This window comes from Scedosporium apiospermum (assembly GCF_000732125.1).
Source record: "Scedosporium apiospermum strain IHEM 14462 chromosome Unknown SEQ_SAPIO_0132, whole genome shotgun sequence".
In the NCBI taxonomy this organism is placed as follows: domain Eukaryota; kingdom Fungi; phylum Ascomycota; class Sordariomycetes; order Microascales; family Microascaceae; genus Scedosporium; species Scedosporium apiospermum.
The window spans coordinates 1,140,356-1,156,943 of record NW_015971833.1 but is presented as its reverse complement, the minus strand read 5'-3'; the positions used below and the strand labels follow the sequence as shown (position 1 = coordinate 1,156,943).

Sequence of the window (16,588 nt, the reverse complement as noted above, 5' to 3'; positions counted from 1 at the left end):
GCTACGAAACGAAGAAGGTGACATAGAAGAATGTCGCAGGGGGGATTCGAATTGGGCCCTCATGTAGTGGGCAACATTGAAACGACGCACATTCTTCGGATCGGCACAAGGCGAGTGGTTGGGCAGAGATGGGCACCGTTTTCGATCCAGGAAACCCAACATCACAAGGTGATCGTATGCACATCAGTGACGGTCACGTACAGCGTACATCGATGCCTTGCCTCGTTGTGCCTGATTTTGACCCACGTCAACAATTTTATTTCCCCGAAGGCACAGGCACACACATAGGCACACACACAGGCACATACATACATACGTACACACAGCCCCAGTGCTGAACGTTCGCTATGACCTCCTTTTTTTGGCCCCCACGAGGAACGGGTAAGGGGGGTCATGATGAGTTGGCAAGATAATATCACGATCGGGCTTCGGTTGCTGTGCTGTCAAAATACCAGACCATGTTTGCTTCCTTAGCCCCAACCACTACAGCACCATATCAGCATGCACTTTGAATCACCGTTCCATTTTACGGGACTTTGACAACTCAAAATAAGGGAAACTGCATCATCGGGTTCATTTGGAGGGTGTACGTGTGTGTGTGTGTGTGTGTGTGTGTGTGTGTGTGGCAATTTTCCCTTTTCGCCGTAAACAAGGCCTGAAAAGCAGGCCTCGCGTTTTATGGTGTTGGTCCGCCCTTGGCTTTTTTCATAACATGGCCTCGATCTCAGTGGCCTCCTTGTGCGGGGCGCGGCCACGTAACAGAAAATTGGAGAGGGGAAGGGAAGAAGGTAGATGCATACCTCGAGCTCGGAAGGCTGAGGAGAGTAGAAGTTTCTCTGCCCTGTGTTTGATTGGTTTCATAGACGAGTTACGGGCCGTTCCGTTGTGGCAGGTAAGCTAAGCCTAGGCGTCATTACCTGGGACAATATATTGGCATATGTGGATGGTTTCTCGACCTATCTTTCTCTTAAAACACTTGCTTGTTCTGCCACGAATCTAATGTTAGACATATACTCAAACACGTGGATATTGAACTAGGGGCGGTTGTCAAACACGCTAGTTCCTATATTCAACTGCCACGCTTCTCGAGGCACAAAAACCTGGAAAAATATAAAAGCATTTTAAAATTCCACAAGCTTTATTAACTATCCAATCAAAATAGAGACGAAGTCGAAACGGGCAGGCCTATTGGATACCAGTGAAGAATCATGTGGTAGAAGATGGATGCACTCGCAAGCCGGGTGGGGAGAGATGGAGGGGAGGGAACCGCCTTGAAGGGTTTGGATGGCAGTCTGGGGCGGGAGACACCGGCCAATAGAACAACTTTCCTCCCTTTCTTTTTGTTCCAATGGAAATTCTACAAAAGGGCAAAGAATTGGGGCCAAACCTCGTGGATTGTGTAGACGTTAGGAGGAAATGGGAATGAAGAGCTGGGTTTTCGAGAGTTGCTTCGAGGTTTGTTACCTATAGTCGAGGTTAGTACCCTAATCCTTGCTTGATCCTAAAGTGCACGTGGGAATTATTACACTGTTGATGTTTAACTAGGCTCTCGCCTCTCAAGAACCCAATGTTCGACAGAACCGCGCATGAAAAATAATTTGGCATTTATTTATTTATTTTTCGATGAAACAGAAGAGCTCGGATAGGCAGAGGCAACATTGAAGGCTTCTGTTTTCTCCCGGGCGCTCTCTAAATTTTGGCCCCTAGAATTTCAGGTTATGGTTTTTAGGGTATGCGCAAACCGTCTTTTCAAGGGCGACAGCGACATTGCTTTCCAAAATAATCATAATAACAACTCGAAGGCTTAGTTCAAGCAAGTCAAGTTAATTCGAGTGGCATATGTATCTTGCCCAATTAGCATGGAGTTGGGTACGTACCTTTGACAGGAAGGTGTTTGCAGAATGTCTCAGAAACCCTATGTCAGCTTGTACCACGGGTACCATGGACTCTCCGGGGACGCGCAGATTCCATGTGAGGCCCTCGGAGATCGTGTCTATACTTAGCGATATTTACGTACATATTGAAAAATGTACAAGCATGCAAGGGGTGGCGTTAGGTTGCTGCACCTGGCAGAACAGGGCTGTGGATACTTCAGTGGGAGGGTACCTAGGAGTTGCAGGCAACTGCTGGGTACCACGTAGCACGCTGTAGAGGCTAAAGTGTACGAAGTACCTCATACTTAGAGGCTAAGGTGAAGACAGAGAGCAATGGCAAATGGGAAATCGAAGTGGGCATCGAGGTGGGAATAAACGTACAGGTAGAGGTGTGCATGTAGTGCCAACCGTCGAGTTACGCACAGGTTTGTACACACACCTCCATGTAGGTTGTCACATCCCCGGGGATGTGAGTGGCGACAGCCAGGGCCCATGTGGCCTTCTGCGGGTTGCAGCCTCGCTGAAGTACGTTGAGTGAGGTGATTGGACAGCCCTCAGGGGCACTCTGGTTTCGAGGTGTGGCATCCATTGGGGCTTTGGAGATACGATATTGTGGATATTGTGGTAGAAAACTGAATAGGGGAAAAACGTGAAGTTATGTCGAGATGAGTTAAATTTTTTCAATAGAAATGAAACGTTGCAAAATCAACATTGGATGGCAAAGGGAAATTAGTGACTTTGGCGAAGAATATCGATATAAGATGAGTGACGGTATCGGCGATTACTGGTATCAGAGGCTGGTAGTGATACTTCCAGCCGAGCTTTGAGGATGGGAAGACACAATATGAAAACAACTGGGCTGTCTGTTTTCCCGTGTTGCTCTTGGACGGGAGAAAGACTGCATTATGCCTGGGCGAGGACTGATATACTTGTCTGATATCCGATATACTTGTATCAATCAATGTCTCGGGGTGAACAAGTTAATCTGATTCGCGGAACCTGGAGACCTTGTCTCTTACATGCTCTGTGGTTGGAGACTGAATGAGAAAAGAGTCTCGCAGGGTATGAACGGGAATGTCGTAGTTTGCCCAGGAAAGCATTGTACCGCACGAAGCGAGTTGTAATCGGCCCTGAACCTGCTGTCCCGCTTGTCGACAAAGTCGGCTCCTCTGGCGGGTCATGGTGTAAGTGAAAAGTCCTTTGCCGCTGCAGAGAAGAGTACCCACAGCCATCCCCGTCTACTAGACAGAGGATATATTTCAGACGCATGCGCCCGGAGAGCGCTAGAGGCAGCAATCGTGAAGAAAGACAGGTGGGGACTTGGGGAGGCGCATAGAAAGTACACAGATGTACATCAATATGGAAGAACCATGCTGTCTCCCGTCTTTCACGATCCAATGAATCGTTGATAAGGAGTGGATGCCACGAGAATTGCGGCCCAATAGCGCCTGCAATGGATATGAGCTTCTAGTACAGGTTGGAAGCGAGGGGATTGGCGTCTGAGCTGGATGTTATTGAGAGTTCCAAAAGCTATCTGGCGGTTTACGGATGATAGACATAGAACTGCAGCCCGGCGGTGCACGTTGACAATAGGGAGCTAGCACTGATAGGACATAAGAAACAGACGCTAAAGGGCGAGGAGGGGGGGTGGGAAGATGGTCAAAGCGGGCAGGAGAACATCGGTGTACTCTTCTTCCAACGTTGAGTCGGCAGTTGGCGGCTATAGATTCCTCCGAGGGCAGGCTGAAAGTGATCGTGCCATTTTTGAACCGAGGTCTTGTCCCCAGCATGGCTCGCTGCTTCGCGGTGATGGATACAGGCCATGAGCTGGTTATGGGTGAGAGTGTTCGACGAAACGACAGCTGGTGCCCAAAGGGCACTCGAGGGGGTGGCCATTGCATCCTTTCAACTAGAGGGAACACATCACGAAGGGATGGAGACACGAGACAGAAGAACATCTGTACCTCTCGCTGCCGATATCCACGTCAGTCAGAAGGAAAAAAAAGGAAAAAAAAAACCACTTAATTTGACATGTACCTGAGTCTTAGGTGGGAGTGGAGATGTTGGGGCAATACAAAATTGTATGCGAAGTTGTGTAATATGGGATGGACGATGGACATGGAGGGAGTGGAAGTGGAAGTGGACGTGTGCATAGCGGCCCAGCTATTCATTTTTTTTCGTCACACCCTCCACCCCCCACCCCCCCTGGCCCCTTCCCATGCATTCCTACGGGTAGGGATAAGCTGGAGGGGCGGAAGTCCCAGCATTTTGGTCAGTTTTCGGTGAGAACCAGGGCTCTGATGGGCTGAAGATTGATGCTCGAGGAGGAGTAAGGGAGCTTTTGCCACGGTCTTGCCTCCAGCCCTCGGGGTTGGCGGGCCGGACTTGGCAGGATGGTGAGATGTGGATAATCGGTCGGGTATCATAGAAAATACAAGTAGAAAGGGGCGGTGAGGGGGTACCAGGGACGAGAGAATCTATTGCTGTTCAGCTGGTAGATGGTGTATACTGTACCTGGCGACTCGTTCAAGTGAAGCGGATGAAGCCTGTGAAGTGTGAAGAAGCTGGAGGTTGCGTATCGTGGTGGTTATTTCCTTTTTGGGAAGGTTCTACTTAGTGTGTAAGTCTTCTCCAACCTGTACTCGAGGGTACGAATGCACCTCTCAAATTACTGTAAAATGGAGTTTCCCAACGCCAATGGCAAAACCAGTGCCTCCCAGAAGTGACTCTGGTCTTGGTACTCGATTGTATTGATTCGTGATGAGGAAGGCATCTAGACCGTCACGAGATTGTCCCCATCCGGCCACGGCGGGCGCGATGTTCGAGCGACAGCAGCCGGTGTGTGCGAATTGTGACGTGGGGTGGTTCTCATTTCATTACATGAGCAATCGAATCTCTCCTGCTGCCCTCCTTGCCTCTTGCCGATATAGAGGCGCACTACAAGTACACATCAATGGATAGCCCGTATAGCCGAGAGCCGGAAGTGAAGCTGGCCCCGGTGGGCCTGTGAGTCTGTTCGATTCTGTTGGATCGTGCTTGGTATTGCTGGGGCGATCGGAATGTCATGTTGACCCTCACTCCTTCCCTCACTTATACGGGCTCAGGACGATACATAATACACAGGTACCGTGCGTGGAAATTGGGTCTTCCAATCTAACACGGTACGGTGTTTTAGGCGACAATTGATTCGGAAATGCCAAGTGCTCGAGGGCGGCTCCGTGCGGATTTTCTGATTCAAATCATCGATGCTTTGTGTGTCAGAAATTGGCCGTGGCATCCCTAAGAGCGACTCGCGAGTATTACGTGTTGACATTTCATGTGCCCATGATGAGGTCAAGAAAAGCGCCTGCCGTGGGTACAAAGAACAATGAATTGATCAATCACCTCCCGAGTCTAGGCTGCCAAGGAAGTTGGGAACTGAGACATGAGTGGTGCCTACCCCGTGACTGCAAATTGCGAATGCCTCCGACCGACCTGTGTCGCAAGTTCCGACCTGGGGTCAATCAATCCTTCGCTGACTTCCCTGAGACCGGCGCTACTGACGTGACGTTCCCTTCCGGTAGAAACAATGCGGAAACGCGGGCGTCTGTACTTTCCTGTACCTTGAAAAGCAAATCGAACGTCGAGACGGACAATCACGGCAATCACCACCCAAGTCCAAGCCTCAACTGTCACCATTGACTGCAACATCAAGCAATTGAATGGATAATCGGATATTGCGGTCTTTACCCCACCCCCAATTTCGCGCCGTTGCCCACGACCGCACTGGCCGGCTTCTGCTCGTCCGGAAGCCAGAGCGCTAATTAGAGCCTGGGCAGAGAGTTCCTTCCGTCCCTGATTGCCTGGCATTACCCGCGTGAATTCTGTCCATCGGCGACTATTGTCAGAGCCTTGCCTCTCTCAAACCACACAGCTGCAGCTGCCTGCTGCCCATCATTGATCTTGAGCTCTTATTGATTGAGATCTGTCCACTAACCGCATGCGGAGCTGGGTGTGACTGACCCCCATGCTCAACGCATTTTGATCTCACACATCAACAGATTCATTACCCTGTGCCCATTTCTAGTTTGATGCCATCTCCCCCTCTCAGTCTGTCGCGACCGACCACCCGCGTCAGCGACGTGCCTGAGACGAACCAAGCGTTGCAGTGCCATTTCTTGTTCTCGACTCGCCGCGCTCTTGCTGCCTGGAGACGTCAATTGCGGAGAACCTTGCCTCCGGCCTCTGGTGCGGCCATTGTCAAGGCCCATCGATCGATCCTCACATTATTACGCGCGACTATATTGCCGGATCAACCCGGTCCGTCATTGGCGCATTCGGTTGTTGTTGTCCCCCTCAGACGAAGGGAAGCCATCACATCAGCTGCCTCGATGATGACAAGGCTGATTCTCTGTTCCTGACTTCACAATCGGGGTTTTCCATACCCATTCTTAGGTATCCATCGCGAATGCAAATTTTGGGGAGAGAAGAAAATTAGAACAACTTGAAGACAACTCCTGGTCGAGTTGCTCCACAAAGAAAAAGCCTACTGTTCGGAGCCGCTGAGAGAAGTCAAAGCTGTAGTCTGGGGAGCTGACGACAACAGTCCACTCCCGCAAGGCAGCAGCAAATGTCATTTGGCTACTGCAAACCGTTATTTCCCCCGCATCATCAGTCTCTTGCCAATTCTACCTGTATCAGGGCTCTCTTTCCTCTTTGTTTTTTTCTGAATTGAAGGAGCGAGAGAATCATTGATTCAAGAGCCCGAAGTACTTTCGCCATCTTGCAGGGCTGCGACGCTTACGTCACCGGCCTCCTCGATTCCGATCCCTCGAACCAGCGTTTGCCCATTGCCCTTTCGTCCTTAGTAGGATCTCACTTGGACATAGAACGAAGACTGCATCAGGAAAATAGGACCTAGGTGTTTCAAGCGTTTCTCGACTCCTCTCCATACGCTGCATTACAGGAGTCTACTCTTGACAGACAAGTTGGAACAGTCCCTTGATTTCACCACCAGCCAGCGATGAGCTTTGAGCTGCGCAGTGATCCCAACGTGATGCAGTCCGTGGAACCTACGGACTCCATGACGGGGAAAGTCTCGGATCGGTATGTTGCCTCACTGGATACGACTTCTGCGGGATGTGCCGCTGCCCAACACATCTTTCGGGTCATTGACTCTAGGGTATCTAGTCCTTCTGACTTGACTGCCCCCGACCTAGCTTCTAACAGCTGGCTCTGCACCGCGAGGTCTGTCGGGATAGCGTCCCAGTCACCCATGACCTTCCCGAATCTCCCAAATGAGATTCTCCTTCAAATACTCGGGTATCTAGACGTATCCGATCTTCTCTCTATTTCCCGCGTGAGTATTCCGCAACTGTACCATGTCTCTCTACCCTATTGTGATTCCTTGTCTTTCTTCTCCTCCAGGACCCAGCCACCCCCCCATTACTTCCTTACCGATGTGACATAGCTGCAGGCGAGGACGTCGTACAGTTCTTCTGTAGTGCTGGATCGTTGGGTTGGGGACATGATGGAGAGGGGGGATCAGCGAAGCTACACGCAAATGGTTCCCGAACTTGCATGTATATCCGCAGACAGAGCACCACATTGGCGCCTTTTTCATGTCATTGAATCCAATCATGTCCGTCAGATCTGACTTTCTCAACAACCCCAGGCAAATCATCAGCTCCGGGAGCTGGCTTTGACTCCTATCCTTCATGCCAATCGCTTGCGCCGCAACAGAGCGATACTCCCTCCCCTCCTCTCCTCGCCGTGTCGCCCGTCTCGCTCGGATCTGATTGCACGCTCCATCGTACAGACCCGCACCTCGATCGTATCGCGTCGCCTGGATCGGAAACTCATATCCATTAGGCTCGCTCGGAGGCTGGCTGCTAGGCCGTCTGCCGAGATGCTCGTCCAGCGGTGTGTCCTTCCTCGCGAATGCGTGCCGGGGCTTTCTGCGGTGCATGTAGCCCCCGCCCTGGTGGCGAGACGAAGGGCCATTGAGAAGGAGCGGCTTAAGGACGGGCTAAGGTCTTGGGTGGGGGATGTCTGGAAGGGGGAAGTGAGGCAGAGGAGGGAGGCACAGCATGAAGAATGAAGCCGTGAGGGGCGGGGTTCACTAGGTGGGACGCAACGCCCCTGCTAGCCACCAAACGATTGATGAGAGGTCGGGAGGGAATCTTGGCGTTATTTTTGTTGTGATTTGGATGGATGTGCGATTGTAAGATAGTGTAGTTCATGTGTTTTTGGTATTTCGTGGGATGATGGCTGTGCTCTTTTCGTCTTTTCGGTGGTCGGGTCTGTCGTTTCGTTCGGCTGCTGGTTAGATCATTCAATTACGTGTTATCTTGCAAACAACTGGGTGCGCCGTTTCTTTGAAAAGATGCTTTGGATGCGGTCTTGCAGCAATTCTTGTCCGCTTTCTATATTCCTGTTATGGATGGGAACGTGGATGGGTGAGATTGTGTCGAGAGGTTCGAGATAAGAGCTTGCTCGTTGGATGACAGGATGAAGGACACGAGGGTTTATTGATATTCAACTATGAGGGAGGATCCTCGTCAATGGAGCGCTAAGTATACGTCGAACATGAAGGTAAATCTATGATACACGTCCCCCAGAGACCGCATAAGTGTGATAATAAATCAACGATGTTGGGTGACGTCTGAGAGACTTAAGGAGGTGCAAGACTACTTTTCAGTTAGGAATCGCCGAGGAGGATGGTTCTGAAACCACCACACTTCACGCACGACCCGCGTAGCGAAGTCCACCCCAAGCATAATCATCCTCCTCGTACTCTTCTTCATCTTCATCCTCTTCCTCTTCATTCTCCCCAGCACCTAAATTTTCCTTACCCGCAGCCGGAGACGGCTTCTTCTTCTCGCCAGCCCCCTCATCCCCGCCAATATCCTGCCTCGCCGTCCGTAACCGCAAAGCCTCCCTCTTCTCCTTTAACCTCCTCGCCCTCGCCTCCAGCTCCTCCATCTCCTCAAACTCCTCCTCCAGCGCACGCGTGGCGTCCTCGCGCTCGGCCTCAATCTCCTTATCCGCCGGCGCGGCCGCCTCTTCAGGATTTTCCGTCGCGTCGGCTGCGCCGCCGGCGGGCATGGCGGGAGCCGAGATGACGGCGTCTTCGGAGTAGGGTGCCGTGGTGGCTGCGATGTCGGCTTCGAAGGCTGCCCATTCGGATTCGTCGATTGCTTGCGCGGCGGGGGTCTGCTTCGCTTGTTGTTGTTGTAGTTGTTGCTGGGGTTGTCTTTGGGTCGAGATGTGGGATTTGGAGGAGGCGCGGCTGTGGTCTCCGTTGGTGTTGGGCGTGGAAGCGCTCGATACGCTATCGCGGATAGCCATTGGCGTGGCGGGCCTCGAAGGAATCTTCATCTCGACGCCCTGGACGGGAGTATTCGACGTGCGTCGGCTCAGTGGAGTCAAGGCCTGCTCCTGGTCGATCGCCGCCATGCCGGGTTGTAGCGGTTGGGGCGAAGCAATCTCTGCCCTGCTCCTCTTCTTCCGGATCGTTTCATCCATCATCTCGTCCTCGTCCTCGTCGACATCCAATTTCCTCTTCGCGCTCGTCGAAGGCCCGGCTTCCCGCTCGCGTTCCCTCGCGGCGGCGAGGCCTTGGAGGATCTGGCGGTGCGACGCGCTCCGGACGTGGGCTTCCCAGAGGGCTTCAGTCTTGACTGATTCGCGGCATAGTGAGCAGGAAAGCTTGCCAGATTCGGAGTATTGCGCGTGGGGGTGGGTTATCCGCCGGGCTGCTTGCTGCTGCCGGAGGAGGGAGCGTACGTCGGCCATTGTTGACTTTTTTGAATATGTTGTTGAGCTACAGGGAGCTCTGGAGGGATGAATGAGGGGCTGATTGCGGAGGGGATGCGGATGTTCTGACAAGTCAATGACGAGGGGGGTAGACGTGGGAGTGTCCAAAAAGGGGGGGAAAGAGGGTTTGGGCTAGGGAGGTGGGAATTAAGCTCCTGACTAGTCCTCTATCTAGTGACACTTGCAATTGTTCAGACTCCGTGTCTGTTCGGTTGGCGAGGCGAGGCGGGCTGAAAGTGCAACGGGGGCGGTGGGCGGAGCTGGAAGGGCCAAAGCTCCCTGGCCCGGGGTTTAGCCGGCGCATCGCAGAACAGTGGAATGGTGGAACAGTGGAACAGTGAAACAGTGGGAGGGACTTGGAGCATTTCGTGATGCTGGGAGCTTCTTCCCCTTCATTTCGAGCAGTGTTATGAAGTTGGTACATTAGACAACTCCTCATTCCGCTGTCTTTCTGATTTTTTTTACTTATTTAACTTGCGGGGGTTTGTCTTGGCCCGTTAATTAACCCGTCAACTTTACGCACCCCATCTCCAAACCCTGCGGACTCATCTGCAATAGCGAATCGATACCATCTCGCTTCGTCGTCACTTCCACGCGACCTCCTCTACGTCTCACGATTGGGGTGCTGCTCTCAGCGCCTACTAAACTCCTGCCCAATGGGCGATCCCCAAGATTCCCAGCAACCGACACGAAGCGCCCTCGCTTCAACATGGCCCAATCCGCCCCCATTCTTCGAAGACTTCACCGAGGAGAAGCTCGAGCAATTCCGGCAATTCGTCGAGAGCCAGCCGAAAGCAGGAGATCAGAGTGAAAATGCACCCGTGGCGAGGATACCGAACATACCGACGGATTTGATCAATTTACAACCGCCGGCGGAGCCCGAGGATGGGAAGTGGAGAGTGTTTGGGGATCAGTACACGGTATGAATGGTTTTGCGTCGTATCCCCGGGTTGCTCCATGGCCTCTTTGCTTATTGATTTGGTATGGCAGCTTGACGACAAGTTACCAACCCTCGAAGAACAAGGGATGCCCAAACTAGGCGCCGAGAGCGCCTCGCAAGACGAGCAAGGGAAGGAGGGTAAACATCAAGACCGAGCCTTTGAGCTTAAGCGGCTGGCGAAGTCACTACTTTTGAACTTCCTAGAATTACTGGGAATCTTAAGTATAGACCCTGCACAGGTACGATTGAAATTGTTCAACCCACCTTGTACCATCTTCCTCGTATGAATACTAACTCATCCGATTACTAGGCCGAGGAGAAGGCTAATGACCTCCGCACGCTCTTCATCAACTTCCACCACGTCCTCAACGAATACCGACCCCACCAAGCTCGAGAGTCCACGATCGCCCTCATGCAAGAACACCTCGACCGAACACGCGCCGAGACGGCCGCCATAAGAGAGAGCGTGGATCGCACGAAGCGGGTTATCGAAGGGTTGGGGAGTATTGAGATTTCGGAGCGGCCCGAATCGGCGTGGGTTATGAGGGGCAAGGAGAAGGAGGAGGTGAAGGAAGGGGGCCAGAAGAGGGAGACTGAGGTTTGGGCGGCGGCTGATGAGTTGATCTTATAGCGACGGAAGAGAAGACTGTTGTTATTGGCATTGGCACTCGGGGCGCGTCTCCATGTCGGCTACGTATGGCACTTTAAGGGATGGGGATTGGCCTGGCGGAACAGTTTAGCTTTGTGATGCTCGATTTGGACGCATCAAAAGCAAAAGGGCACGGCATTCACACGAGAAATGGACTTAGGAACTCATGATTCGCTCTGTATAAAACAAAAAAATACCCCTAACTTAATTTACCTTCCAACTCGGAACCGATCTATTTCGCACGACGTTTCTAAAGCTGCCTTGACATCACTCCCGGCGGCATATCGCCATTCGAGCTGGGAAATTCGCTTTTTCCAATGCGCCGTGAGGGGGAAGGGACGATATCAATAGAGAGAGAGGTGTTTCGGAGAGGAGCCGGTGATTTTAGACGACAATGCTCCCTCTCAGAGAATCACGCAGGGGATGCAACAGCACTCGTAATCGCCGCACTGAATACATTGGGTCTTGCCGGTCGCGTCGGTGGGCTTGACAATGCTCTCGGCGATGGAGGTGGCAGCGCTGCCAGGAGCCGTAGTCGAGGCGGGCATTGTCGCGAGTTGTGTGTCAGTTGAGGCGGAGGACGAGAGCCGGCGAATTTAGTAGTTGGGTGGAGGTTGTCTTGGGAAGACCGTTGAGTATGCGTGGCTGGGAGTCGGAGGTTGAGATAAGGATTGGGATTGGAATTGGGATTGGAATTGGGCGATATTGATCGTCGGTGAGATTGCGGGGAGAAATATCCTGGCTTCGAGGACTGGGGTGACGTTGCTCCTGGGGCTGAGGCCAAAGTCCTGGTCGAATTCTCTAAGCTTATTGGTCTTGATATCTCGACGCTTTTATCCACCAGTTTGAGATTCTGTCTCTAGAATTAGAAGAGGAATCCTACAGGCACCAAAAGGTAAAGTTGAAAATTGATCGAATCACTACTTAATGGGACCACCCACTATCTTCATCTTCACTTCGAACAAAGCAATGGCTGTATGAGCTAGGAAGGTTGATTTCCGAGTTTCCATGGAACCTATTTACTTCCGGTATTGGGCCATAAGAGTGTGCTGTTGTTCTGTTACACCTTGAACATGGGCCATTTTCCCATCCTCTCCTAAACATGAAACGAAAAGAGGTATCTAGCAAATCCTGCTCCTGAGAAAGCCGCCCTCTCACTATCCCTCCTTTCCTTAGAACCTAGCGTAAAAAGCTCAAAGATAAACTTAGCCGAATTACAAAAAATAGAACACAGACAAGAGCAAGAACTTAATGCAAGAGAAAGGTGAAAAGTATTTGCATGAAAGGGAGGGAAAGAAGAAAAAAAAGAATAGAAGATAAAAGCGAAGGAGATAAAAACGCGCCCCCTACTGGCCGTTAGCCGGAGCCGTAGCGGCAGCTGGGTGCTGCAATCCTTGCATCGGCAAGGCACCCGCAGCTCGCGGCCCAGGACCAATCCCTTGGGCCTCCTTCCGTGCATTTCCATGACGCTCCAAAAGCATGCTCAGATGCTGGAGATCCTCTCTCGCTTTCGGATCCGATTCGAGAAGCTCTCTTATGATTTCCCATTCCGTCTGCGTCATTTGGTATGCCATTGGGAGGAGGAACTGCACCGTAGGTGCCGAGTGAAGGGGACCCAGGATGTCAGACGCCATCTGCTGGCCCTGAATCTGCGCCTTTTGCCTGGCGACTTCGGCCTGTTCGCTGGTCGGCGGCACGGTTGGGGGAGCGGCTTGGGGCCGAGGGGTTAGGGGGGTTCCCGGTGCGCTGGGTGTTGGGAATTGCCCTTGCGGAATCTGTGGCGAGATTGCGGAGACTGCGCCGCGAGGGCCCGTCGTCGGGGTGGCGGCCGCAGCAGCAGCAGCAGCAGCAGCCTGACCGGCTCTCAAAAGTCTAGCATCGTCACGGTAGACAAAGACAGCCAGAAGCATAGGTTCGGTGCGCTTCGCTGGAATGAGATTTACAGCGAGATTAAGCATAAACTCGGGGTGATTTCCCTCGCCGGGGACGACGGGCACGAGATATGTATCGCGGACGTTAGCAACGCCCTTATCGCCAATAACACCATACCGTTGCTTGGAGACGAAGTAGTTGTAAACGGCCTCGAACTCGGCCTTGTACGTCTCGGAGGACGGCGATATGCTCGTGACGACTACGTCGGTGAATTGGTTGTATCGAAGGCTGCAGAGGTATTCTACGGCCTTTTGCTGGTCGATCCGGCCGGCAACGCTTAGTCTCTTCGGGATCAGCGTGGTCCAGGGCACGATTCTATCGGCGGCTAGGTTTGCGCCGCCCATATACTTGATTGTCGCCGGGATGTCGGCGAGCGAGTTCATGACGAGGTGGCCTCGCCAGACAACATCCGGGTCGTTGTCCTCTGTCGGGGAATACGGCGGCGACTCGGTCTCGTCTTGTAGGAGCCTGTCGACCTCTGCATCCACTCCCGGGCCGCCCGCAGGTCCAAATGTACCGCCCGAAGGTCTCCGGATTTGGTTGGCCAGTGTCGGAGACTTTACGCTGGAGAAGACTTTGCCGATATCAAATTCACTCTGTCGCGGGGACTGCTTGGTGTCGATGGTCAAAGGAGGCTTGCCGGTCGAGTCCGGCACCGCCGCGCTTTCGCTTGCTTTCCTCGAAGGGCCTCCGGATCCTTCGCGGGGCTTGGCAGCAAAGTTCGGGGTCTCTTCATCAGCCTGCATCTCGTTATCGCTTTCGATGAATTCCTCACCCTTGTGCGTCCGTCGGACTCGGGGACCTTCTTCGGCGATGAGAATAGACTGCTTTTCTACCTTGGCTTTCATCTCGGCTAGCTCCCTCTGGAGCTCTTTGGAAGCCAGTTCATTGGATGTCATGACGGCCAGCACCGTAGGCGACAGCTTATTGTTGAATAGATTGCTTGATAGGTCCTCATTATTCTTGAGGTTAAACGCCAATGTCCTACACTGGCCAGCATACTCCTTGTGGTTGGGGTGGCTGTCGAAGACAGCCCGCTCAATTTGTAGAGCATGCTTTTCGGCCTTCACATCGACAGTCTCGCCTTCTTTGAGAACGTAGTTGCCCTTCTTGATGGCAACACCAAGGGCGTGTGTAAGGGACTTGAGTAGGACCTTGACAGGACCATGACGGTTGTCGGGCAGATCAGTGAGGCTGGCGGCGAGATCCTCGGGAGGCTTGTAGCCCGAGGAGATAGCCTTGGATTCCGACACCTTCTGGAGCTTCTGTGCTGGTGCGTTGGCCTGAGGATATGGAAATGTTAGCATCGATTCACTGAGATTATTAGTGGCATGTAAGATAGTTGGATCAACCTTTGATTCGTCATCTTGTGAATCATCACGAGTCTTTCGCTTCCCGGTCGATGGTTTCGCGGCGCTCTCCTTTTCCTTCTTGAGTTCGAGGCCTGGGCTCTTGCTTTTACGCTGAGCTCCCGGTGTGGCCTCTTCCGTCTGCTCTTTACCATCCTTGGAATCGCTGACGCGCTTCCCCCTACCGCGACGGCCCCTCTTCTTCTTCTTTTCAGCCTCGGCCTCGTACGCAGCGCGTCGAGCCTCCCACGGCTTCTCACCCTTCTTCATGCCCTCAAGGAGTTCCGCATGCTCAGACGGCCTGCACTGCTCGCAGTAGTAGTGCGTGGGGAGGTCTTCCGTAAAAACGCTCATGCCCATGCATACATTGTGCTGCCAAGCTCCGCAGGTATCGCACGCGATCCACGGCTCGCCCGAATCCTCATCTTGTTCGGTTGCGCCGCAGACGCACCGGATGATTTCCTCCTCGGGTTCTTCTTGTTTCTCGTCGGGCACGCTGGCCTTCTTGCTCCTCTTCCCCCTGCGCTTGGGGGCTTCGATGGGTTGGTCGAGCTGGTCGAAGGTTTTCGTATGCTGGCCTTTCGTGGCTCGCACCGATCGTCTGGGTTCTGGTTCGCCTGTGGATAGAAGAAGAGGTTGGAGGTCAGCATGTCGTCTTCTCTTGACGAGTGGTCTCGACGCGTAGAGGGGATCGGGGGTATCTCGAGCCGGACGCTTGACGCGGTTACCCAACGCGGTCGCTGGGTACGAGCTTCTGAGGGAACGCGCGACTGGACGAGTCGCTCTTCGGGTACGAGGTAGCTTACCAGACATGGTGGAATCTCGCGATTGAGACTAAGGAATTACGTCGTCGAGTATAGGAAGAAAGAATAAAAAAGGAGAAGCTTCTACAACAAAGACAACTACCAGCCACGATCTAGGCTAGCCCCTGTCGGAACTCTTGTGCGGCAAGTTATTACACACAAGACTCTCTTTATGACTCTTCTGATCAATTGTTACGCAAAGGGACTAATCTGAGTCCAGAACGTCACTTGCGCATCGCGGGTAATGAACAACTTTTTTTCTTTCGCAGAAGCGCGAAGGGCACGAGAGACGAGTAATTGTCCCAATATCCCGTATCCTGCCCGCAAACGGTGGGAAGTAGTTTCAAGATAGTCCTGCCTCTACGATGTTTTGGAGAAGCAGTGATGGCCCAGTGAACGACTGGACGCGACAGTTTGCCTCCTATCGATTGGGATAGTGTTCGATACCGAAGTGGGGATGAGGCTCTGTGAATGTCAGTGAGACAGACCAGGAGTCGAATTATACGGGTTGATAGACGCAATAATCGCGAAGTGGTGGAAATGGCGGAAATGACAGAAATGTTGATGGGAAAGGAGTTGTTGGGTGGCGAAGCGCGTTAAGTGTTCTTAGATTTGATTGCGATTGATGATAAATCTGGGGTTTGGGACCCGTGACGTTGTGGCTGGAGGGATTTGACGTCGTCGCAAATATCAAGGCCCTATTTTTCGTCGACTGGTGGCAACTTTTGCACGTGAGAAGCCCACGCGTTGTTGGGATGGTTTTGGCAGGTTGGATGCGATCTGCGATGGAGGTGAAGAAGGTTGTGGAAAATATGAGAAGGAATTTTTCTAATTTTTTTTTTTTTTCTCCTCTTCGGCTCTTCATGTGGCAGTGGGTTGTTTATATGATGGAAAGTTCGACCTCATCACACGACCAAGTTCATGTCGCGGAATATTGATGCCTAATATGTAAGGGCATATTTCTCGTTTCGGCTAAACTATGGCAGAAATGTGATTAGTCATATCAAGCCTGTCAGTCCCAGGCAGTTGTTGCCAGCGCGGACAGTACCTCACTACGCGGCGCTTGATTGCCTGGAGCGACGCATCTTGCTGGCTCTGGGGAGCTCATCGAAGCTTCAGCCGTGTCCAGGAAAGCAGCAGTCAATCATCGTACATCACCATTCACACAATCACACTTTCGGGTTTCGTCCGCAATTCCGTTTGAAAGATAACCATTGAGACAACGATAATCCTTGACTTCGCGA

General features: G+C 52.4%; 2 protein-coding genes and 1 pseudogene across 2 annotated transcripts; 1 reads left to right on the top strand and 2 right to left on the bottom strand.

The window, feature by feature from the left end:
- Nucleotides 1-8,594: 8,594 nt before the first annotated feature.
- Nucleotides 8,595-9,650, bottom strand: SAPIO_CDS9044 (annotated as a pseudogene; the record flags this gene model as incomplete).
- Nucleotides 9,651-10,327: 677 nt separating this feature from the next.
- On the top strand, nt 10,328-11,242 carry SAPIO_CDS9043 (Uncharacterized protein; the record flags this gene model as incomplete). The annotated part of the gene is made up of 3 exons (XM_016790541.1): nt 10,328-10,591; nt 10,662-10,850; nt 10,922-11,242. The coding sequence occupies 3 exons, from the start codon at nt 10,328-10,330 to the stop codon at nt 11,240-11,242; spliced, it is 774 nt and encodes a 257-aa protein (XP_016639844.1).
- A 1,364-nt stretch (nt 11,243-12,606) lies between these two features.
- SAPIO_CDS9042 (Phd finger domain-containing protein) lies at nt 12,607-15,354 on the bottom strand (the record flags this gene model as incomplete). The annotated part of the gene is made up of 3 exons (XM_016790540.1): nt 12,607-14,475; nt 14,545-15,281; nt 15,348-15,354. 3 exons carry the CDS (start codon nt 15,352-15,354, stop codon nt 12,607-12,609), a joined length of 2,613 nt encoding a protein of 870 aa, XP_016639843.1.
- Nucleotides 15,355-16,588: the final 1,234 nt, after the last annotated feature.